This window comes from Physcomitrium patens, chromosome 11, assembly GCF_059467195.1.
Source record: "Physcomitrium patens ecotype Gransden chromosome 11, ASM5946719v1, whole genome shotgun sequence".
In the NCBI taxonomy this organism is placed as follows: Eukaryota; Viridiplantae; Streptophyta; class Bryopsida; order Funariales; family Funariaceae; genus Physcomitrium; species Physcomitrium patens.
This window is the reverse complement of record NC_143420.1, coordinates 5024923-5043315: the sequence shown is the minus strand read 5'-3', so window position 1 is coordinate 5043315 and position 18393 is coordinate 5024923. Positions and strand designations below refer to the sequence as shown.

The 18393-nt window shown below is 41.3% G+C and overlaps 3 protein-coding genes across 5 annotated transcripts; 2 read left to right on the top strand and 1 right to left on the bottom strand.

Annotated features, from left to right (window-relative positions):
- Nucleotides 1-5117: 5117 nt before the first annotated feature.
- LOC112289073 (ras-related protein RABF1) lies at nt 5118-8039 on the top strand. 2 transcript variants are annotated; one of them, XM_073537215.2, is made up of 8 exons: nt 5118-5592; nt 5911-5987; nt 6119-6202; nt 6361-6452; nt 6628-6733; nt 6983-7072; nt 7247-7333; nt 7800-8039. In XM_073537215.2, exons 1-8 carry the CDS (start codon nt 5568-5570, stop codon nt 7848-7850), a joined length of 612 nt encoding a protein of 203 aa, XP_073393316.1. In that variant the 5' UTR covers nt 5118-5567; the 3' UTR covers nt 7851-8039. The 2 variants fall into 2 exon arrangements, with proteins under 2 accessions (XP_073393316.1, XP_024389794.2); XM_024534026.3 differs by having other exon boundaries at nt 7653-8039.
- Nucleotides 8040-10198: 2159 nt separating this feature from the next.
- LOC141044474 (pentatricopeptide repeat-containing protein At2g03880, mitochondrial) lies at nt 10199-15403 on the top strand. 2 transcript variants are annotated; one of them, XM_073537214.2, is made up of 4 exons: nt 10885-11456; nt 11638-11849; nt 12054-12885; nt 13015-15403. In XM_073537214.2, exons 2-4 carry the CDS (start codon nt 11739-11741, stop codon nt 15234-15236), a joined length of 3165 nt encoding a protein of 1054 aa, XP_073393315.1. In that variant the 5' UTR covers nt 10885-11456; nt 11638-11738; the 3' UTR covers nt 15237-15403. The 2 variants fall into 2 exon arrangements, with proteins under 2 accessions (XP_073393313.1, XP_073393315.1); XM_073537212.2 differs by having other exon boundaries at nt 10199-11456; nt 12054-15403.
- A 209-nt stretch (nt 15404-15612) lies between these two features.
- LOC112288825 (uncharacterized) lies at nt 15613-16982 on the bottom strand. Its single transcript, XM_024533461.3, has 2 exons — nt 16439-16982; nt 15613-15947 (listed from the first exon to the last, which is right to left on the bottom strand). Exons 1-2 carry the CDS (start codon nt 16843-16845, stop codon nt 15638-15640), a joined length of 717 nt encoding a protein of 238 aa, XP_024389229.1. The 5' UTR covers nt 16846-16982; the 3' UTR covers nt 15613-15637.
- Between the last annotated feature and the right edge of the window lie 1411 nt (nt 16983-18393).

The following is an 18393-nucleotide window of genomic DNA, read 5'->3' as shown; positions in this document are numbered from 1 at the left end:
ATTATTTGATTAACATAACAACCTACTTGCAAAAAAGGAAATTTATTCAACAAAAAAATGACCAACAACAAGATTATGATACAAACACCCTTGGTCAAACAAAGAGGAAGATCTACCAAAATTTCCATCCTATCCCCTCTCCATCCACTCAAGTCATAAACGAGGACATCACTGGCGGGAGAGTTCATTGACTGATAGATTCACGAATTCAAAAAAGTAAAATTTCCACACTCGTTCTTCTCTTTTGTGCTTATTTTGTTGTCATTGATACTTTCCGTTGAACTTTGTTTTTTTTTTTAGAAACAAAAGAGAGAAAGCATGTGCTGTTGAAAGTAGCAGATTGATTGGCATGGCCGATCACTGAACTACATGAAACAATTCGCTCTGTGTGCATGCTCAATTTCAGCAAGTGGTCACCTGGTAATCGATGTTGGAGGCGAAGAATACAGCCGAAAATTGCCGATAATAACGGAATTGAACACAAGAAAACATCATCAAACAGGGTGCCAAATGACTGTACCTAAGATGTGATACGATATGGTTGCAGCTTCGGCGTTGGGGAGCATTGAAGATGAACCCCTGCAGAGAGATGACATGGCCTATTCGGAATCAAATTGATGCTGCAACTACTCTTCCACGCTTTTTCGGAGGGGCACAGCATCATTTGTCGGGAGTGACGATTTAGACCTATCAGATTCCACAAAATCCGCGGCATCCCCTTGAGCCACACACGATCCTATCTCGCCTAGACGCATCACCATCAATTATACCGACCAATAATCTCTGTTCAATCCAGTAATAATATGCAATTGCAACAGTGCTGACCACTTGTCACCCTATCACAATGTACACTGTAGCAGCTCAAGATTTTTGGGGTTGTCTCTCTTTGAGTTTGCCCTCATTGATGCCAATTTACAACCATGCAAGTTCATACACTATTCTGCTACAGCATGTGAGAAAAAGTCGATCATGAATAGCATGACGCCTGTGCACCGTGTTTTGAGTGTAGAATTTCCCTTTCACAAATGAAGGTAAGAAAAAGTAAAAACATCACCATCAGTCCAATCTAAGCCCCTCCAATTCGCAATCTATATCAAAGTTACCCATTTTCTAAGAAACCTCGGGAAATACCAAAATCCTAAACTCAGAGGCCTCCAGCAATCAACAGAAATTACTCACGCTGCAAAATGCCTACCAATATCTCAACACCGCTGCCCAGCGGCTAAGATCCTACGTTGTAAAGCTTCCCGCACTTCGCACGCCGACAGAGTAAGGAGTATTCATGAATCAATGGATAATGCACGGAAGATTTCCAGGTCTAGGTTCCTAAAATCACAGGACCCACAACCCGATCCAACTCGTCGAGCGAAACTCGCACTGAGTTCCTTTCCCCACGCGACCTGTCTTCATGCTCCCAACAACTAGAACCAAACCCAAATTCCCACCAATGTCTGTTGACACAGCCTCCGAAAATGGAATAATATGATCCTTGCAACACATGGACTCGAACCACCGGCCGAAAACCCAATTAGGAGAAAGAACAGTCGCGGGCAATCCTACAAGTTTGTCCCAGATAGAACAGTGAGCGCCGAATCGAGAGCTCGGACACCCATTAGATTCCTAGAAACTGGACGACGAATTCGTCGTCAGCTCTCAACGGACCAATTTCTACGCGGCGCTGGCCCCGAGAGCAACCCCCAATCTACCATGTTTGTCGAAGTAGTTCACACATGGAATTTAAATCAAGGCGCCGAAACTGGTCTTGGTTGTTGCTCCACTGACCGGGACATCCGTCCAAGTTTTGTCTACTGTTCGTTCGTTCGTTCGTTCCTTCCACTTGCGTTGGATTGACTTCATTGGCCACACCCGTGGTCATGCGTACGCAATGATGGGAACGCGTGCATGTACACGGTGGGGGAAGGGAACAGGGAGTTTGCATTGGACCGTTCTCACTAACCAAGTCACTGATCCTTCTTCTTATGAGTGACGAATTTGAAAATGCATAAAAATTGTTCACGCATTTGTTTGTGGTGTTGCTAATGTCACCACAACCCACCACCTATCCAAAATATATATATATATATATATATATATATATCTACTTATATAAAAAAATTGAGCAGCCTACATTTGTATGTAGGCTGAAAAAATCCCATTGATTGGAATAGTAGGGGGCACTTATTGCTGAGGTATATTGTGTGTTCAACCATATAAATGTCATTGAGTTTTTTTCAAATTATATTTTTAAATTATTTAATATTATTACAAATAAATAATAATGTGATTGTGGTGGCAATAGAAATAAACATGATGATACATGGTGGACGGCAAATTGTGTTGGCAATAGCAAAAAAATGTTGTGATATTAACAATATCCTTTTTTTTATTGAAGAAATAACATTTTATGAAACCTGCGAGATATACTTTAATATCTTGCAGGTATAACAATGGGTTTTGACATGCTTGTTCAAATGTTTAATTTTTTCCAATCCACAAACAGATGACCAAAATAAATAATACAATCAACAAAGTGTTTGAGCAATGCTTCTAATTTATTTCCAATTACCAACAACTGTCAGTTCCACAACTTGACATTTCAATGTAAATATAAATACATCATGAATTGTCAGAAAATGGAATGAATGATCAATTTAGGTTGTAACATTTACAACAGATAAATCAACTAAGGTGTAAAACTAATATTGCAGTCATAAAATAAACATGTTATACAAGAGGAGCTAGTAAGACTTATGATGAATTTAGTCTTGTTTCTGTTCAAATTACTTACAATGCTTTAGACAAAACAATATATATTTTAGTTTCCACAAAAAGACTTGAGAGGAATTTGAAATGATATGAAGATTTCTCAATAGATTCAGATGTATATAGCATATACATCTATCAATAGATTTTTTTAAAATTTTGGAAATAAAGTCTGCAATATAAAAATAGGTGCAATACTTTTTAATAATGTCAAAATTAGTGTACAGGGTTTCAAAGATATAATACATAACATCTACATTCAACAATTGTAGATGTGATTTGTCCATGCTGATACTTTCATGAGTATTATTATATATATTTTTTTCGAGGATGTTTTTTTTTATCTTGAATAAATGATAAAATATATATATATATATATATATAATCACTATTTACACTAAAATAATTGAATATCTTATTTTTTAAATGTATACTTTTTCTCATTTCAGGTATATCATCTCAAGCTTTTGTTTTGAGAAAATTGCATTTCAATACAACTAGCCTTAAATGAAAATATATAAATATATATATAAGGAACATCATATATATTTTGTGTGTTATTACATTATGGCTGATCAAAATAATGTTGTATTATTTCATACTGAAATAGTTGCAAAGATATTAACTTGGTTTTAACTTTTACAAATATCAATTAAATAATATTTTTGGCAGAATTGTAACTTTTGCTAGTGTTTCAGTTAAGCTCAATATAAATGAATACCATTGCAAAAAGTTTATATATGGAATTCATCTAATATAGGTATTTATAGTTTTTTCTTTTCTTTTTTTGTCTTTTCTTTTAGTCTACTTAGAAAACCAAAAAAGGATGAATGTTTGATGATATTTAAGGCGTCCAAACTATGATATTTTATAAGTGTCAATTTTAGGAATAACTTTAAACAAATAATATATTTAGAATGCTTAAAAATTAGTTCAAAATAAAAGAACTCAAAATCTGAAATATTTGCGTGTATAATATGTCATTCTTAAGCATATATAAAGTAAATCATCTTTTAAAAAAATTGTAATAATAGTAGTAATAAAATGATGGGATTATTGATCTAGTAAAGATCAATAAAAAAATGTACCCATTTTAAGACATTTTGGAATGATGTGGGATTGAATTGTATAATTGTTGATAGCTACGCAAAATGTGATTTTTTATTCATAAAACAGTTCAAGATTCTATAAGACGTGCATCTAAATAACTAAAATTCTCTCTCTCTCTCTCTCTCTCTCTATATATATATATATATATATATATATATCTCTATTATATACTGCTTCTAAATATTACAATTACAACTAAAAGGTTGGGATCCGAAAACATTTAAAGCACCTTTTACCTTTGAAGATAAAGAGATCATTTGCTTGTTTTCAATACTTATATTCTATTTTAAAAATAAAAGCATATTTTGAAAAATTTTGAAAAATAAAAAACAGGCACAATAATTACATCAACAATAAAAAGTATATTGACGTCTATACCACACTTGACTAGTGCATTCAGTGTCCATAGTTTGAAACTGAAAAATAAATAAGTATTATTGTCACTATTACTGAACACTCGAATAACTACACATCATCAGAGCTACTTGATTATCAAAGATGCATTCATGGCAACATGTTTTGCAAATTGATTTTAACTCTTGTGAGTATTAAACTTAGCATACAATTTACAAGACTTTACATGTTGGTCTTAGATAACTTTATTGTTTTTATATTTTAAAAAACCTTTCCTCCCGTGAACATTTTCTTCCAATCCTTAAAAAGAGAAAAGATTACAAACCCATCTAACATTGAAATTTATTTATTTATTTATTTATTTTAGGAAAATCAAGGATTTATCTGGATTTATGAAAGCAATTAGAAAAGGAACTAAATTACCGCAGTGAATCCGTTTACCCTCGTGGTACCGCTCACGGAATTACCGACCCAGGTAAAAAGAAAACGGAATATTCATCCACCAGAGATGAACGAAAAACAAGGTGCACGAAGGATGAATGAAACGTGTTTTTATCTTGTGAAGCGTCGCTGCTTTTCTTTTATGACGCGGAGGTGGGTCGAGAAGCTTGTGACTCCTGCAGCGCGGTGGGATTTCGGGCGGGGGCAAGTTTCTCGGCAATTGATTTGTGGGTAAGTAAGATGGTCGGTTCGCAGATTTAGCGGTATGATTCCCTGGTTCAGTTTTCAACGTCACTCTGCGGCATTGCCCCCTGCTCTGCGGGGTCTCTTCCATTAGCTTCTCTCTGAATCCCAGAATCTCTCAGCCGCGTTGTCAGACCACGAGTTAGCCTGCCCATGCCCCCCATAAGCTCCATGCACCCCCCCTCATTCGACTCCGTGTGCGTCGTGAATCTGACGACTTTTACATTCATGGGCAAGTGGTGCCACCATTGTCGCCAAACGGGTTAATCCTAGATTGTCAAGGGCTGCCTACTGCGGACGTGTGTAGCCAGGACAGCGTGTTTGAGAGGGGGATTGTGAAGGGACGTTCGGGAGTCCTGAGCTGTGTTTCATTAGATTGCTCAATTGGCTGGCTTCAAAGAATGTAGCAAGGTTAGCCGAGCGTGTACAGTGGGTTCATGTTGTTGGTAGGCGCTTGTTCCGTGACTGGTTTGTAGATCGTGAATGTTGAATCCTCTGAGAGTCGGTAGCGAATTGTTGGGTGAGTGATCGACGACGACGACCTCATCGATTCTATCTGTTCAACATGGCGACTTGTTGGCGATAGTCGTTGTAGCCACTAGTCTTAGGCGAGGGTGTGATATAAGCGAATACATTTGTTGGATTGGGCTTCTGCCATGGGCTGTTCATCATCTTCTCCTGGTACTTATTCCCTCTCTGCCCTTTAGAGTAACATAGTGGTTTTGGAGTGTGTACGGTTGTTGGCTAAGTTGGGAAGGTTTGTCTGTCTTTTGAGGTATCTGGAGTCCTAGTTACCGAATCTGGCACCTGCTCTGGTTGCTACGAATGCTATACATTTTGCAACAGTACGCGCTCGGAGGTCTTACCGAGGTAGTGAAATTTGTGAGCGGATATTCCAGTTCATGTGGACCGTGTGCTATACGAACAGCATTGAGTCCCAGTTGATGTTTCGTGATAAAACCTTCAGTTTGTTTAATGGGGTGTCTGTTTGTGTTACAGCTGCTGTGAAAGGCTCTGGACGTTTACAAACCACCTCCCAGCCCGATGTGTTGGATTCTAAAAATCTGCGCATTAAGGTACACCCACTTTCAGCAGTAGTCATCATGTTTGATTCTAAAATCTTTTTGTGGTTTGGAAGGTCGTCCTTATTGCGATACCCATGATGAGCAAACGTCTAATGCTATGGTTACCTTTGTCGACATTGCAGCTGGTTCTATTGGGTGACTCAGGAGTCGGCAAAAGTTGCATCCTCTTACGATTTGTTCGCGGTCAATTCGACCCATCGTCCAAGGTTTGATTTGGTTAAGACTAGGTTACTTATTTAGCGTAGTTATTATCTATTTAACTTTTCATCTCGCAATCTATTAGGACGGTGGATTAGAAACAATGGCGTGTCAGATCGCCTGTTTGCACCACCTTCCTACTCAACCTTGTTTGTGCCGTGTTCAGGTGACGGTTGGTGCGTCTTTTCTCTCTCAGACAATTAATTTGCAAGACTCAACCATCAAGTTCGAAATATGGGACACGGCTGGACAAGAACGGTACGTCCTATTTGCTGATATACACCTGAATGTAGCATGTTTTGCTGCATTAATGTCTCGTGGGTTGTGCTCACCTACCATGTAGGTGTTCTGGGGTAATTGCGGGATGGCTTCTTTTTCGTAGCTGTTGCTGGTTCTTCTCGACTCTGAAGTCGTTCGTTGAACTTTGCAACAGGTATTCCTCATTAGCGCCTCTATATTACAGGGGAGCATCAGCGGCGGTTGTAGTTTACGATATTACCAATCCGGAAACATTCCTGAAAGCGCAGTTCTGGGTCAAGGTCCGATTCACGAGAAACCCATCTTTCCAGTTCTTGCCGTTGATTGTTTACCATCGTTGTAGTGGAATATGGTCTGACTTGTGTGAGAACTATCCTCCAATTATTTATGTAGACTTTTGCATGTTTGTAGTGAAGAAGGGTTTCAATAGTCACCGCGTTTTTATTGGATTATGACAACGAATGTTTGATGTTCTTCGCCTTGGTCCCTGGCGAATAGACCACTGATTTTCCTTTTATCCTTGGCAATAGGAGCTCCAAAAGCATGGTAACCCTGACATCGTAATGGCGTTGGTTGGAAACAAAGCTGACCTCGAAAGTGAACGTGAAGTATCTCGCGAAGTAAGCGTTCATTCGTGCCGAACATTCGCGACTGCTTCAGAGTGTTGGGTTTTCTTTGCCTGTTGCTTGTTTGGCAGTGTATACACTGTGTTCCCAGCTAGTTAGTTTCCAGTTTTGTGATTCAAGAGGATATTTCTGATTTGCAATTTTTTCCATTTCTCGTCGACGTTGCAGGAAGCCCTTGCCTATGCTGAAAGTAACGGCATGTTCTTCATCGAAACGTCAGCAAAGACTGCTGATAATGTGAATCAATTATTTGAGGTGAGATTCACACATCACTTGGGTTTAATTGTCAGTGTTGCAGTCCTTCATTTGGCATGCATTGAAGTGTATTATGGTTGAGTGGGATTTAGATTCACCTTGAACGATTCCAATTTGCAGTTCAAGTTCCTTCCTAATACACGCTATCCTGTATAGCTGTGAAGCAGTCAGTTAAGCATCTTGACAAGCTGTTCATTTAGACATCGCTCTGTCAATACCAGCTTCGTTTCAAACCTTGGCTACACAAACACTCTAGTAAGTTAATAGTAAACTTGAATACGACTCATCTGTGAGCCATTCTGACACTACTGCCTGGCAGCAATGCACTGAGGGCGATATTGCCAGGAAGCCCAAGCATCCAAGTCTGTACAGCCGGTCGAGAAATTCTCTGTCCAAGGTTCATCAGTTTCGCAGAATCCATCCCTCAATTCGGGCCTGAAATAGTTGTGTTATCTTATTTTGACAGGAGATTGCCAAGAGGTTACCTCGGGGACAATCAAGCTTGTCAAGGAATTGAACATTCTCTAGAGCATTTTTCTATCACCCCAGAATGCCAGAGTTTGATTACTGTAGGCACAATTTGTCAGTAGTGAACAGTGCTTTTATAAGCTGTTTTTGTTTGTATATACATGAAATAATCTTCCCCTCTTGGTTCCCTCTGCATCAAGCCGCAGAGACCATAAGCAGGGTTTTACGATCTTCTGCATCTTTGTCCATAAGTCCCTCTATTCCTTGTTTTGTTATGTGATCACACGATGCTTGTCTGGCCATCATCATTCATCAATCTGCAAATTGAATCAACAGCCTATTCATTGAAAGCAATTCTTAAGTACGAACTGGTTTTAAGTGTTTGAAACCAATTTGCAAGGTAGTAGACTTCGGTGACTTATCTATGACAATAGAATCATATAGTTGCACATGTAAACATGTTTCTTTACTTTCTCTTCCTGCGAACTCATGACCTTCACAGCAAACTCTGGTTTTCCTTCTGAAGGTGCCAACAGGTCAGAGATAGTGCGGACGCTAAGAAAATTAATTTTATTTGCACTGTTCCAGAGTCAGTGCTGTCTTTACACTTCAATTGGATTTAATGTTTTTATGACGAGTTTCTGAAATATCTGGCGATTAGTAGAAGTGGCGGGTTTTGTTCTCGATAATCCAAACGGTCAGTTTTTCTAGTTTCTTATGGATTTTTAGGTGGGACACTATCGTTGAGAGATAGAAAATGCAAAAACAACCCACAAGCAACCTCACAGCATGTGGGAGCTTTGGTGGTAAGGACTTACTGTAGACCACATTACCTTTTGATTTTTTAAAGTGATTATTGTTGCAGTGTGAACTGTTTATTGATGGAATATAGGCGTTTTATATGAACATAAAGTTCTATCTGTGTAATTAGAGGGATGATAATCTAGAGTTAATTCACTATGTGTACAAGTTACTGTGTGGATGGAAATCGAGACATTGATTGAGATTCAAAAAGAATAAAAGCAAAAATTAGTTTAGACCAATTACACTAAATTTTCTATTAAGGCAAATTGTCAATGATTTCTTTTCTTAGAAACTTTGATGATTAAGTTTTTTATTTTATTTTATTATTTTATTATTCATGAAATACATCAATTTTGAATAAAAAGTGGTACGTATTACAGGCAAGAAAAATAAAGTATCAAAGTATAAGGTGTATATGAAAAAACATTTGAGATGATGAATTTTGTGGGTCATATTTTGCATAGTTTCTATCTTTGTGAGCTTCTAAGTTGTAGGCATAATATACTGATACTATTTTCATTCGAAAAAAAAATACTGCAATAAAATGTTACAACCACATGAAGAGATACCAAATTTATAATTCAGTAAATAAATATAAACAATGTAAAAATATAGATTCTTCAACAGAATAGCCACACAACTGATTCTGTTTTTTTAGTTGTAATTTTTTTGAAGTTAGACTTTAACAAATATACATATTATATAAATGTTATATGTTATTTGCTAGAATTATGTTAAAATCATCAATTCAAAAAAAGCAATGAAACATAAAAGAGCAAGCTGCATTATAATACCAATTATGAAAGATTGAATTGACAACTCTTCTAGAAAACATTTTCAAATTTTGAATGTCACAGTAGGAAGTGTAAAATGAAGAACTTCAACTCTTTAGGATCTTAACAGGATGTTTTAAAAGGGCTAGATTTCATACACTATTCACAGTGTTTTTTTTGAGAATTAGAGTACACATTTAATATAAGTCATAAAGACGATGAAGTTAGAACTAAAGCACTTTCATTGATAATTTCTACATACTTGAAAACTAGTAAAATTCTCATTCTTATATATGATTTTATTGTGGTTTACAGAGTAATGAATTGTGTTGATAAATAAGTAATTAGTGGTATTCACTTGTGATGAATTTTCTTAGTTTGTTTTTATTCAAAATGAGAAAGTAATTTAGATTTCATTTATTATTTTACTCAATTACAGAAATTGCATGTGATACAGCATATATATGATTTATATTATTTTATTAGCTAGTATGATGTATGTGTATCAATTAAAATTTAAAAGTATAAAAACTACATAGAAATGTATGTTTGTACAACATATACATGTGCACATCCTGAAGCTCAAAAGTTGTACTTTTCAACGATTTCGTTCTTGTCGGTTGGGCAGAAGGACCGTCCAGCGGTAAACGACGGACGGACGAATAAAGTTATACAGTGACGGAAAAGTAAAATCTTTTCGTTTTATCCACGTTCTAATGTGTGAATGGACTCATCTCCGCTTCCCACAGCTGTAGGCTCCCGAACCTTCGACCCCCCACATCCGTCGAATGCTAACTGCTTCACCTCCGGGCGGAATCGCTGCCCCTCCTTCAGTCTTCGACGTGCAATCGAACTGTTGTTTTCTTCGTTCATGAATGGAGCGCTCTTGGAAATTTGGGTGTCTTGAAGTTGTTGTCGAGAATTTGGGATTTGAAGACGTTTTGAAATTGTGTTTCTGTGGCGTTTGATCTCCGGGTATGTTAGCGGCACTTGCATTTTGCGCGGCTCAAGGAGTTTTTCCCCCTTTTCTATGGACAATTGGATGGCAACTTACTGACTTCCGCATTCTGTTAAGAACTGGTAGTTGTTTAGAGAGTCGAATCGTTCTGTGGATGGGAGAATGAGTGAAGTGGGTGTGAAGATGTTGGTAGCGGAGCTGCAATTTTAGCAGATGGGGAAAGTACGAAGGATTGGGAAGTCACCGAGAGGCTATTACGGGTTGCGTTGGGAAATTTGAAGGGTACTTAGGGTGCGTGGAAAGCGACCTATAGTCTGTGAGTTCTCTTCGTTGGTTTGTGATAACCCATCCAAAACCCTAGCGCAGGGTTTATGGCATTTCGTGCAGAGAAGCTTGAAAAGGTTAATTATGCTCAAAGGTGTTTGGTGTATGTGAGGACTGGGGAATGGAGAAGGCGACGGGGTGCAGCATTAGGTGCAGAGGAGCTGTAAGATTTGCGGGAGTCGAAGGAATTTGTAGGACTCTTGAAGGAATATTAGAGATTGCCTAGACCGGCCGTTACTTATGGCTTCGAAAAAGTCTAGCAAAAGGTTGAGGTTCGCTGAAGATGCGCCTTGGCAGGGATGTCAAGGAGAGAGATTTTTTATTCAAATTAACGGGGGCAGCATCGTTGCTGGTCGGCAAGAACCCGATTTCCAGTCTGCCAGTAGAGTTGTGAAGGTTTTAGTCGGCATTGCCACCTCTATTCAAATTTGATCTTACTCTTATTGGGTCATGGGGCCTCTCCGCCGGTGTAATTTGGTGGGGCAATTGCAGTATAATCAAGATTCTTTGAAGCGAAGTTGCATGGGATATTTGTCACTTGAAATGAGTGCTAGCTGAGGTCGCATTCACAAAGAGGTGTTATCTCTGGCATTTTCTGCTTTGGGTAAATTTCTCATGCAGTCTCGCATATTACTTGATTTATGGTGCCCAATCAATGTCCCGTATCACCTACAAAAGAGACATATTGCTAGCCAGGATAGTCTAATCTACCAAGCCTTCATGTGGGCCAGTCTTATGCAGCTTCAATCTCCACTACTTTGTCGGTGTTATCTCATGAATCGTTCAACCTGATCTTGTAAGTTCAATATCCAACCTTGGACTTTACGGACGCTCAAGCATCTTCTCCTTGCACCTACACACTGTTTTTTGATTGGGAAGCAACTTGCTATCCCTGTTTTCTGTATAATAAAGTATGTTAACGGCGGTGGTTTGAAGGCACGATTGGAATTGATTATTGTGGTTTTCTTGTGATATAGGATGTTGCTAGAATGGGTATAGAAGTTCCATTTCTGTTGCACATATATGTAAGAAGAACTCAGCGTTGTTGGAGGGCATTAATGCGGTGGGTGGAAAAGCAATGGACTCAACAATGCAGCTTCTCAATAGTTCCAATGTATCGAGTGAGCTTATTGATGGACAGAGTGGGAGGGGTATTATTTTTTCTTCTTTTAGGTTGAATGAAGCTCAAGTAAGTATTCCTGTTAAATCTTCTTGTCTTTTTCAGAACATCATTGGTGCCATTAGACTGTATGAAGAGAAAGTGGCTATCTTCTTCAGTCATTCTTGAGTTTCTTTACCCAATGGCTCTACAATTAGAAGACTGCTTGTGAGAATCCTTTGTGAATTGAAATGTAGCTCATCCTGCTTGTGATGATCGGTTTTGCATGGACAGGTGCAAAGAATCTCTGTAGGCTCAACCGTGTTATCTGGAGGACAGACGCGACGCTCACAGCTATATTCTTTGTCCATTTCTGGATGTCCTAAAGGTGAAGGGCACAAGTACCTTCCTTCAGCTCATGTATGTGCAAATGCATCAGTGGATGGTGCTGCTGAACAATCGAAAAATGTACCCACAGCGAAGGATGCAGTTGCTTTGCTGAAGATTCGTGTTCAACAAGGCATTGTTATAGACTCTTTCTCATACGTTGATATTCTGCAAAGGTGCTTGAAGCAGGAAGATATACTGTTGGCCAAGCAGGTTCATGTCTGCATAATAAAAAGTGGAATGGAGCAAAATTTATATGTGGCTAACAAGTTGCTAAGAGTCTACATTAGATGTGGGAGGTTGCAGTGTGCACGCCAAGTATTTGACAAACTTGTGAAGAAGAACATTTATATTTGGACCACCATGATTGGAGGTTATGCTGAGTATGGTTATGCTGAAGATGCAATGAAAGTTTATAGTCAAATGCGTCGAGAAGGTGGGCAGCCAAATGAAATAACTTACCTGAGCATTCTGAAGGCATGCTGTAGTCCAGTAAGTTTAAAATGGGGCAAGAAAATCCACGCCCACATTATTCAGAGTGGCTTTCAATCAGATGTGCGTGTTGAAACTGCCCTCGTCAACATGTACGTGAAGTGTGGCAGCATTGATGATGCCCAGCTGATTTTTGACAAAATGGTCGAGCGCAACGTTATCAGTTGGACCGTTATGATCGGTGGGCTTGCACATTACGGACGTGGCCAGGAAGCGTTTCATCGCTTTCTGCAGATGCAGAGAGAAGGTTTTATTCCAAACTCATATACTTATGTGAGCATTCTTAATGCAAATGCAAGTGCAGGAGCTTTAGAATGGGTGAAGGAGGTTCATAGTCATGCTGTTAATGCGGGACTTGCATTGGATTTGCGTGTAGGAAATGCACTTGTTCACATGTATGCCAAAAGTGGCAGTATTGATGATGCTAGAGTAGTGTTCGATGGAATGGTGGAACGGGATATATTTAGTTGGACAGTGATGATTGGTGGACTTGCTCAACACGGGCGTGGCCAGGAAGCATTCTCTCTCTTTCTTCAGATGGAGAGAGGAGGGTGTTTACCGAATTTAACAACCTATTTGAGCATCCTCAATGCCAGTGCAATTACAAGCACGGGGGCTTTAGAATGGGTGAAGGAAGTTCACAAGCATGCAGGGAAAGCGGGATTCATCTCAGATTTGCGCGTTGGCAATGCACTTATTCACATGTATGCCAAGTGTGGCAGTATCGATGATGCTCGCCTGGTTTTTGATGGAATGTGTGATCGCGATGTAATCAGTTGGAACGCGATGATAGGTGGACTTGCTCAAAATGGGTGTGGGCACGAAGCGTTCACCATTTTTCTAAAAATGCAGCAAGAAGGATTTGTACCAGATTCAACTACATATTTAAGTCTTCTCAATACACATGTTAGTACAGGTGCTTGGGAATGGGTGAAAGAAGTCCACAAGCACGCTGTGGAAGTGGGACTTGTATCGGATTTGCGTGTGGGCAGCGCATTTGTTCACATGTACATCAGGTGCGGCAGTATTGATGATGCCCAGCTAATCTTTGATAAATTAGCAGTACGAAATGTAACAACATGGAACGCAATGATTGGCGGAGTTGCTCAACAGAAGTGTGGGCGTGAAGCACTCTCTCTCTTTCTCCAGATGCGAAGAGAGGGTTTTTTTCCAGATGCAACAACTTTTGTGAACATTCTCAGTGCAAATGTGGGCGAGGAAGCTTTAGAATGGGTGAAAGAGGTTCATAGTTATGCTATTGATGCAGGTCTTGTGGATTTGCGTGTGGGCAATGCGCTTGTTCATATGTACGCGAAATGTGGAAATACTATGTATGCCAAACAGGTTTTTGACGACATGGTGGAACGTAATGTAACGACATGGACTGTGATGATTAGTGGACTTGCACAACACGGGTGTGGGCATGAAGCATTTTCTCTCTTTCTTCAAATGCTGAGAGAAGGAATTGTTCCAGATGCTACAACTTATGTCAGCATCCTTAGTGCATGTGCAAGTACAGGAGCTTTAGAATGGGTGAAAGAGGTTCATAGTCATGCTGTGAATGCGGGACTTGTCTCAGATTTGCGTGTGGGTAATGCACTTGTTCACATGTACGCCAAGTGTGGCAGTGTCGATGATGCTAGAAGAGTCTTTGACGATATGTTGGAACGGGATGTATACAGTTGGACAGTGATGATTGGTGGGCTTGCACAGCACGGACGTGGTCTAGATGCCCTTGACCTTTTTGTTAAAATGAAATTAGAGGGTTTTAAACCCAATGGATACTCCTTCGTAGCTGTTTTGTCAGCCTGCAGTCATGCGGGTCTTGTGGATGAAGGTCGGCGCCAGTTTTTGTCTCTGACCCAAGATTACGGCATAGAACCTACAATGGAGCATTACACCTGCATGGTGGATCTTCTTGGGCGGGCCGGGCAGCTGGAGGAAGCAAAGCACTTCATTCTTAATATGCCAATTGAGCCAGGTGATGCACCCTGGGGAGCCTTGCTTGGGGCCTGTGTAACTTATGGAAATTTAGAAATGGCTGAATTTGCTGCCAAAGAGCGTCTTAAGTTGAAACCAAAGAGTGCCTCTACGTATGTGCTCCTCTCCAACATCTATGCGGCAACTGGCAATTGGGAACAGAAGTTACTCGTGCGCAGTATGATGCAGAGAAGAGGAATTCGCAAGGAGCCAGGGCGTAGCTGGATTGAGGTTGATAATCAGATTCACAGCTTTGTTGTAGGGGATACATCCCATCCTGAATCAAAGGAGATTTATGCTAAGCTGAAGGATTTGATTAAAAGGTTGAAGGCTGAAGGTTATGTTCCTGATACCCGACTTGTATTGCGCAATACTGATCAGGAGTACAAAGAACAAGCTCTTTGCTCTCACAGTGAGAAGCTGGCTATAGTGTATGGACTAATGCATACTCCTTATAGAAATCCTATTCGAGTGTACAAGAACCTTCGGGTCTGTTCAGATTGCCATACAGCAACCAAGTTCATCTCAAAGGTGACCGGACGCGAGATAGTTGCTAGGGATGCAAAGCGATTCCATCACTTCAAAGATGGTGTGTGTTCTTGTGGCGATTACTGGTAACTAGGTGGGAATTACATCACGTGAATGTAAATCCTCTGGATGAAAATCCCACTCTTAATAGGAGAATTGTCTTCTCAATTCTTGTAACTTTGACCAAATCAAGAGTTTCAACTGTTGTCATGAAGCATTATGGCATTCAGACTTTATGTGAAAAATCATTGAGCTCCCATCTTTCCAATACCTCTCTCGGCTACCCTAACCCTCGGTCATGCCACCACCCAGACCGAGAACGGATGTACATCCAAGAATTAGTCTCGATCGAATTGGAACCGTAATCGGAAAAGGCATTCTCTATTTAGGGTTGGAACAAAATTGTTGAATGCAACGAAGCTTAGATTTTAACTTCAAACAATCACAAAAATTTTGTAGGAGAAAGTCGCTGTAAATACGAACAATTTCATTCAACTCATGACCATGGTGGGCGAGAGAACAAATTTCGTCTGCTCTTGAAGCCATTCATGTACCTGCGCCAACGTTTCTCCTACAGCAGCACACAATTGCGCAGTATTTGTGCAGGGACTAACGACGACCTCAGCAAGTTGTACGTGCCCTTGTTCCCCACATCGCAGTATTGCCTGCTGGGTGTAGGTGGACCAGCTCCCCCAGATGCCCACAGGTTGGATTGAGGGAATCAGCGCCCGACAGCGTTGGTGTCGCACACTCCAGCTGCACCACACTCGCCACGGAAGCCCAGCAGCACGAGCAAATATACTGACAACGCAGTGTTACGAGTCCCGTTGTGGAAATCAGCAGTTGTCTGGTGCTTGGAAGTTCATTTGAGTAAAGAGCAACGCCCCCTAACAAAGGATCTGACCTCTAGCTGTGTGACCATCACGGCGAGTCCTAAAAATACTGGTTGCGTGGTTACACAACACATCAAGCTGGGATCCTCAAGTTTGAAAGTTAGGTGGTCGATAGCCAATCCGACGTGATCTTATGGGGTCCATTTAGGTGATACAAATCATTCACTTGGAACTACCCAGGAAGCTCAGCAAAACGGACAAGAAACTTCACTGGAGAAAGTCCATTTAGAATACTCTCAAAATCTGTTCCAAAGAGCAGGAGAACTCATGTGATGCCAAGCAAAAACTATGAGGTCTGTGTGAGAATTTGGCACAGACGCATTTAAACTCAAAAAAAGGTTCGGAAAACGTTCACAAACATTCGAACCGGTCACATGGACCGCAGTGCGAGAAACCCACCCGCTGTAAGTAAGTCTCTTCGCTAGTTCATGCCGTGGGCGTTGCACCCTCCAGCCGCGCTGCATACTCGGGCACCGCAGGCCCAGGCAGCACAGCTCCAGCAGCAAACAAACGGCATGACACGAAGCCGCACGCGCACACCCAAACGCCATGGCCGCAAGGGTTTGGGCACGCTCGGATGCAGGGGACCATCGAGCAGCTTCGCAATGCAGCGGGGCCGGTGCGGCGGTGGAAGGCAGGTGGAGAGAAAAACACGGCACCGCGGTGGCTGACGCGCTCATCCGGGGTCCATTTCGCGGAAACCAATCCAAGGCCTCCACGTTTGGTGACAATGAATATCTGACACTCGGCGCCCGGAAGTCAACGCCCCCAACTGCTCGAGGCCCAGCCCCCAGATAGCCGCGCATTCGACAGCGATTTTCGTTACTAAAGGGTTTCGCGCGCGCACCTGTCAGAGCCTCAAATGCAGTTCGGTGAGGTGCAGCGACCCGTCAGAGTGAAGTTGACGCAGTGTGGCGATGGGCCATGCGACCTGCTTGTGCGTGGCCAAGGCTAGAAAAAGGCGGCATTGTTCCTGGTCCAAACCATCCTCAGATCGCCTCTCGGTTCAGCGCAGCCCTCAGCCGTGAGCCGTGAGCCGTGAGCCCCTTAGCACAGCTCAGATCAGCTCAGCTCCGCTTGGTGGCTGACCGCTCAGCAAGCAGCAACGTGGTGGTGAGCCGAGTCCAGGAGCAGCAGGATCTCGGAGCCGAGTTGAGCCCCCCAGTAAACGCATCGGGACCGGCAGCGGCAATGGCAATGGCAGTGGCAGTGGCAGGATCGAAGTGGCGTTTCGCAGCTGTAAGCGTTTGTTTGCTGGTGGTGATGGCGATGGTGGCCGAATCCAGCGCTGCCGGGGTGTGCGACCCCAACGCGCTGTACCCGTGCCTGCGAGCCATTCAGGGAGCTCGGCCACCGCCGCCCAGCGCGCAGTGCTGCATGGTGGTCCGCAGGGCGAACAAGAATTGCATGTGCGCTCAGCTGAGGTCCAGCTCCTTCCCCGCCCAGATGGTGAACAACGGGTTGCGGCTGCCCAAGAAGTGTGGTCGCACGGATCTGGGTGGCTTCCGCTGCGGGCGTTACACGTTCCCCAAATGAGCGGATGGTTGCAGGCGGGAAGCAGCAGGAAGGCTGGGCGGTGGGCAATGCGGACCCGGGACGGCGTTGGGCAGCGGAGCGTAGGTGTGGATAGTTCATGTCGGTATAGCCAGGATCACGTGTGTGGCGGTGCAATCATGGGTATTGTATGGGACTCTTGTGGATACCCCATTGTATTGTTTCTTTCCTTCCCCCCATGAAACGCTGGCTTCCTGTTCTCAGCACTACTTGTCCCTTTCACGCGAGTCATCCTGTTTTTCTACGGGCGCTGGAAGCCGTCGTGTCCCCGAGTGAGCATGTGTCCACTACTGATAGCTACTTGATTTCTATTACTTCAACATTAATCCATATGCCAAGTAAAAATTTCAATAATATAGGTTACAGTCCTTATTAAATCTTCTTTTTCTAATAAGATAAAGGATGTGTCATGTGCATATTGAGTTAATACTTATTAATGTCCTATGATGAGAAGTTAGATGCTTTGTATAGTCCCACTTGCAATGTTCTTTGTTATCATGGTATTTATTGCTTCTCCTACAATTAAGAATAAATAAAGAACCAATGGACATCCTTGTCTCATCCCTCTTATAATTGGAAAATATTTTGATAATGTTCCATTTACCTTTATACAAGTTGAAGCATTTCCTAAAAGAAAATTGACCATGTCTATGAATTCTTTTGAGAAGCCTAGTACTATCATAATTGTGAATAAAAAATAATATTCTATCATATCATATACCTTTGAAAAATCTAATTTGAGAAATAATAGAGGTTGATCTAAATATTCAGCCTATTCCATGGTTTCTTAGGTAAGTAAA

Bases quoted from the DNA above. Each gene is read 5' to 3' on its own strand.
- LOC112289073 (XM_024534026.3), top strand. From the start codon at position 5,568: ATGGGCTGTTCATCATCTTCTCCTG. The intron at 6,203-6,360 runs GTTTGATTTGGT...TGCCGTGTTCAG, and splicing joins AATTCGACCCATCGTCCAAG to GTGACGGTTGGTGCGTCTTT. The intron at 7,334-7,652 runs GTGAGATTCACA...ACTGCCTGGCAG, and splicing joins ATGTGAATCAATTATTTGAG to CAATGCACTGAGGGCGATAT.
- LOC141044474 (XM_073537212.2), top strand. From the start codon at position 11,739: ATGGACTCAACAATGCAGCTTCTCAATAGTTCCAATGTATCGAGTGAG. The intron at 11,850-12,053 runs GTAAGTATTCCT...TTGCATGGACAG, and splicing joins TTAGGTTGAATGAAGCTCAA to GTGCAAAGAATCTCTGTAGG.
- LOC112288825 (XM_024533461.3), bottom strand. From the start codon at position 16,845: ATGCGCGGCTATCTGGGGGCTGGGCCTCGAGCAGTTGGGGGCGTTGAC. The intron at 15,948-16,438 runs GTGGGTTTCTCG...CTGCGTTGTCAG, and splicing joins AAGAGACTTACTTACAGCGG to TATATTTGCTCGTGCTGCTG.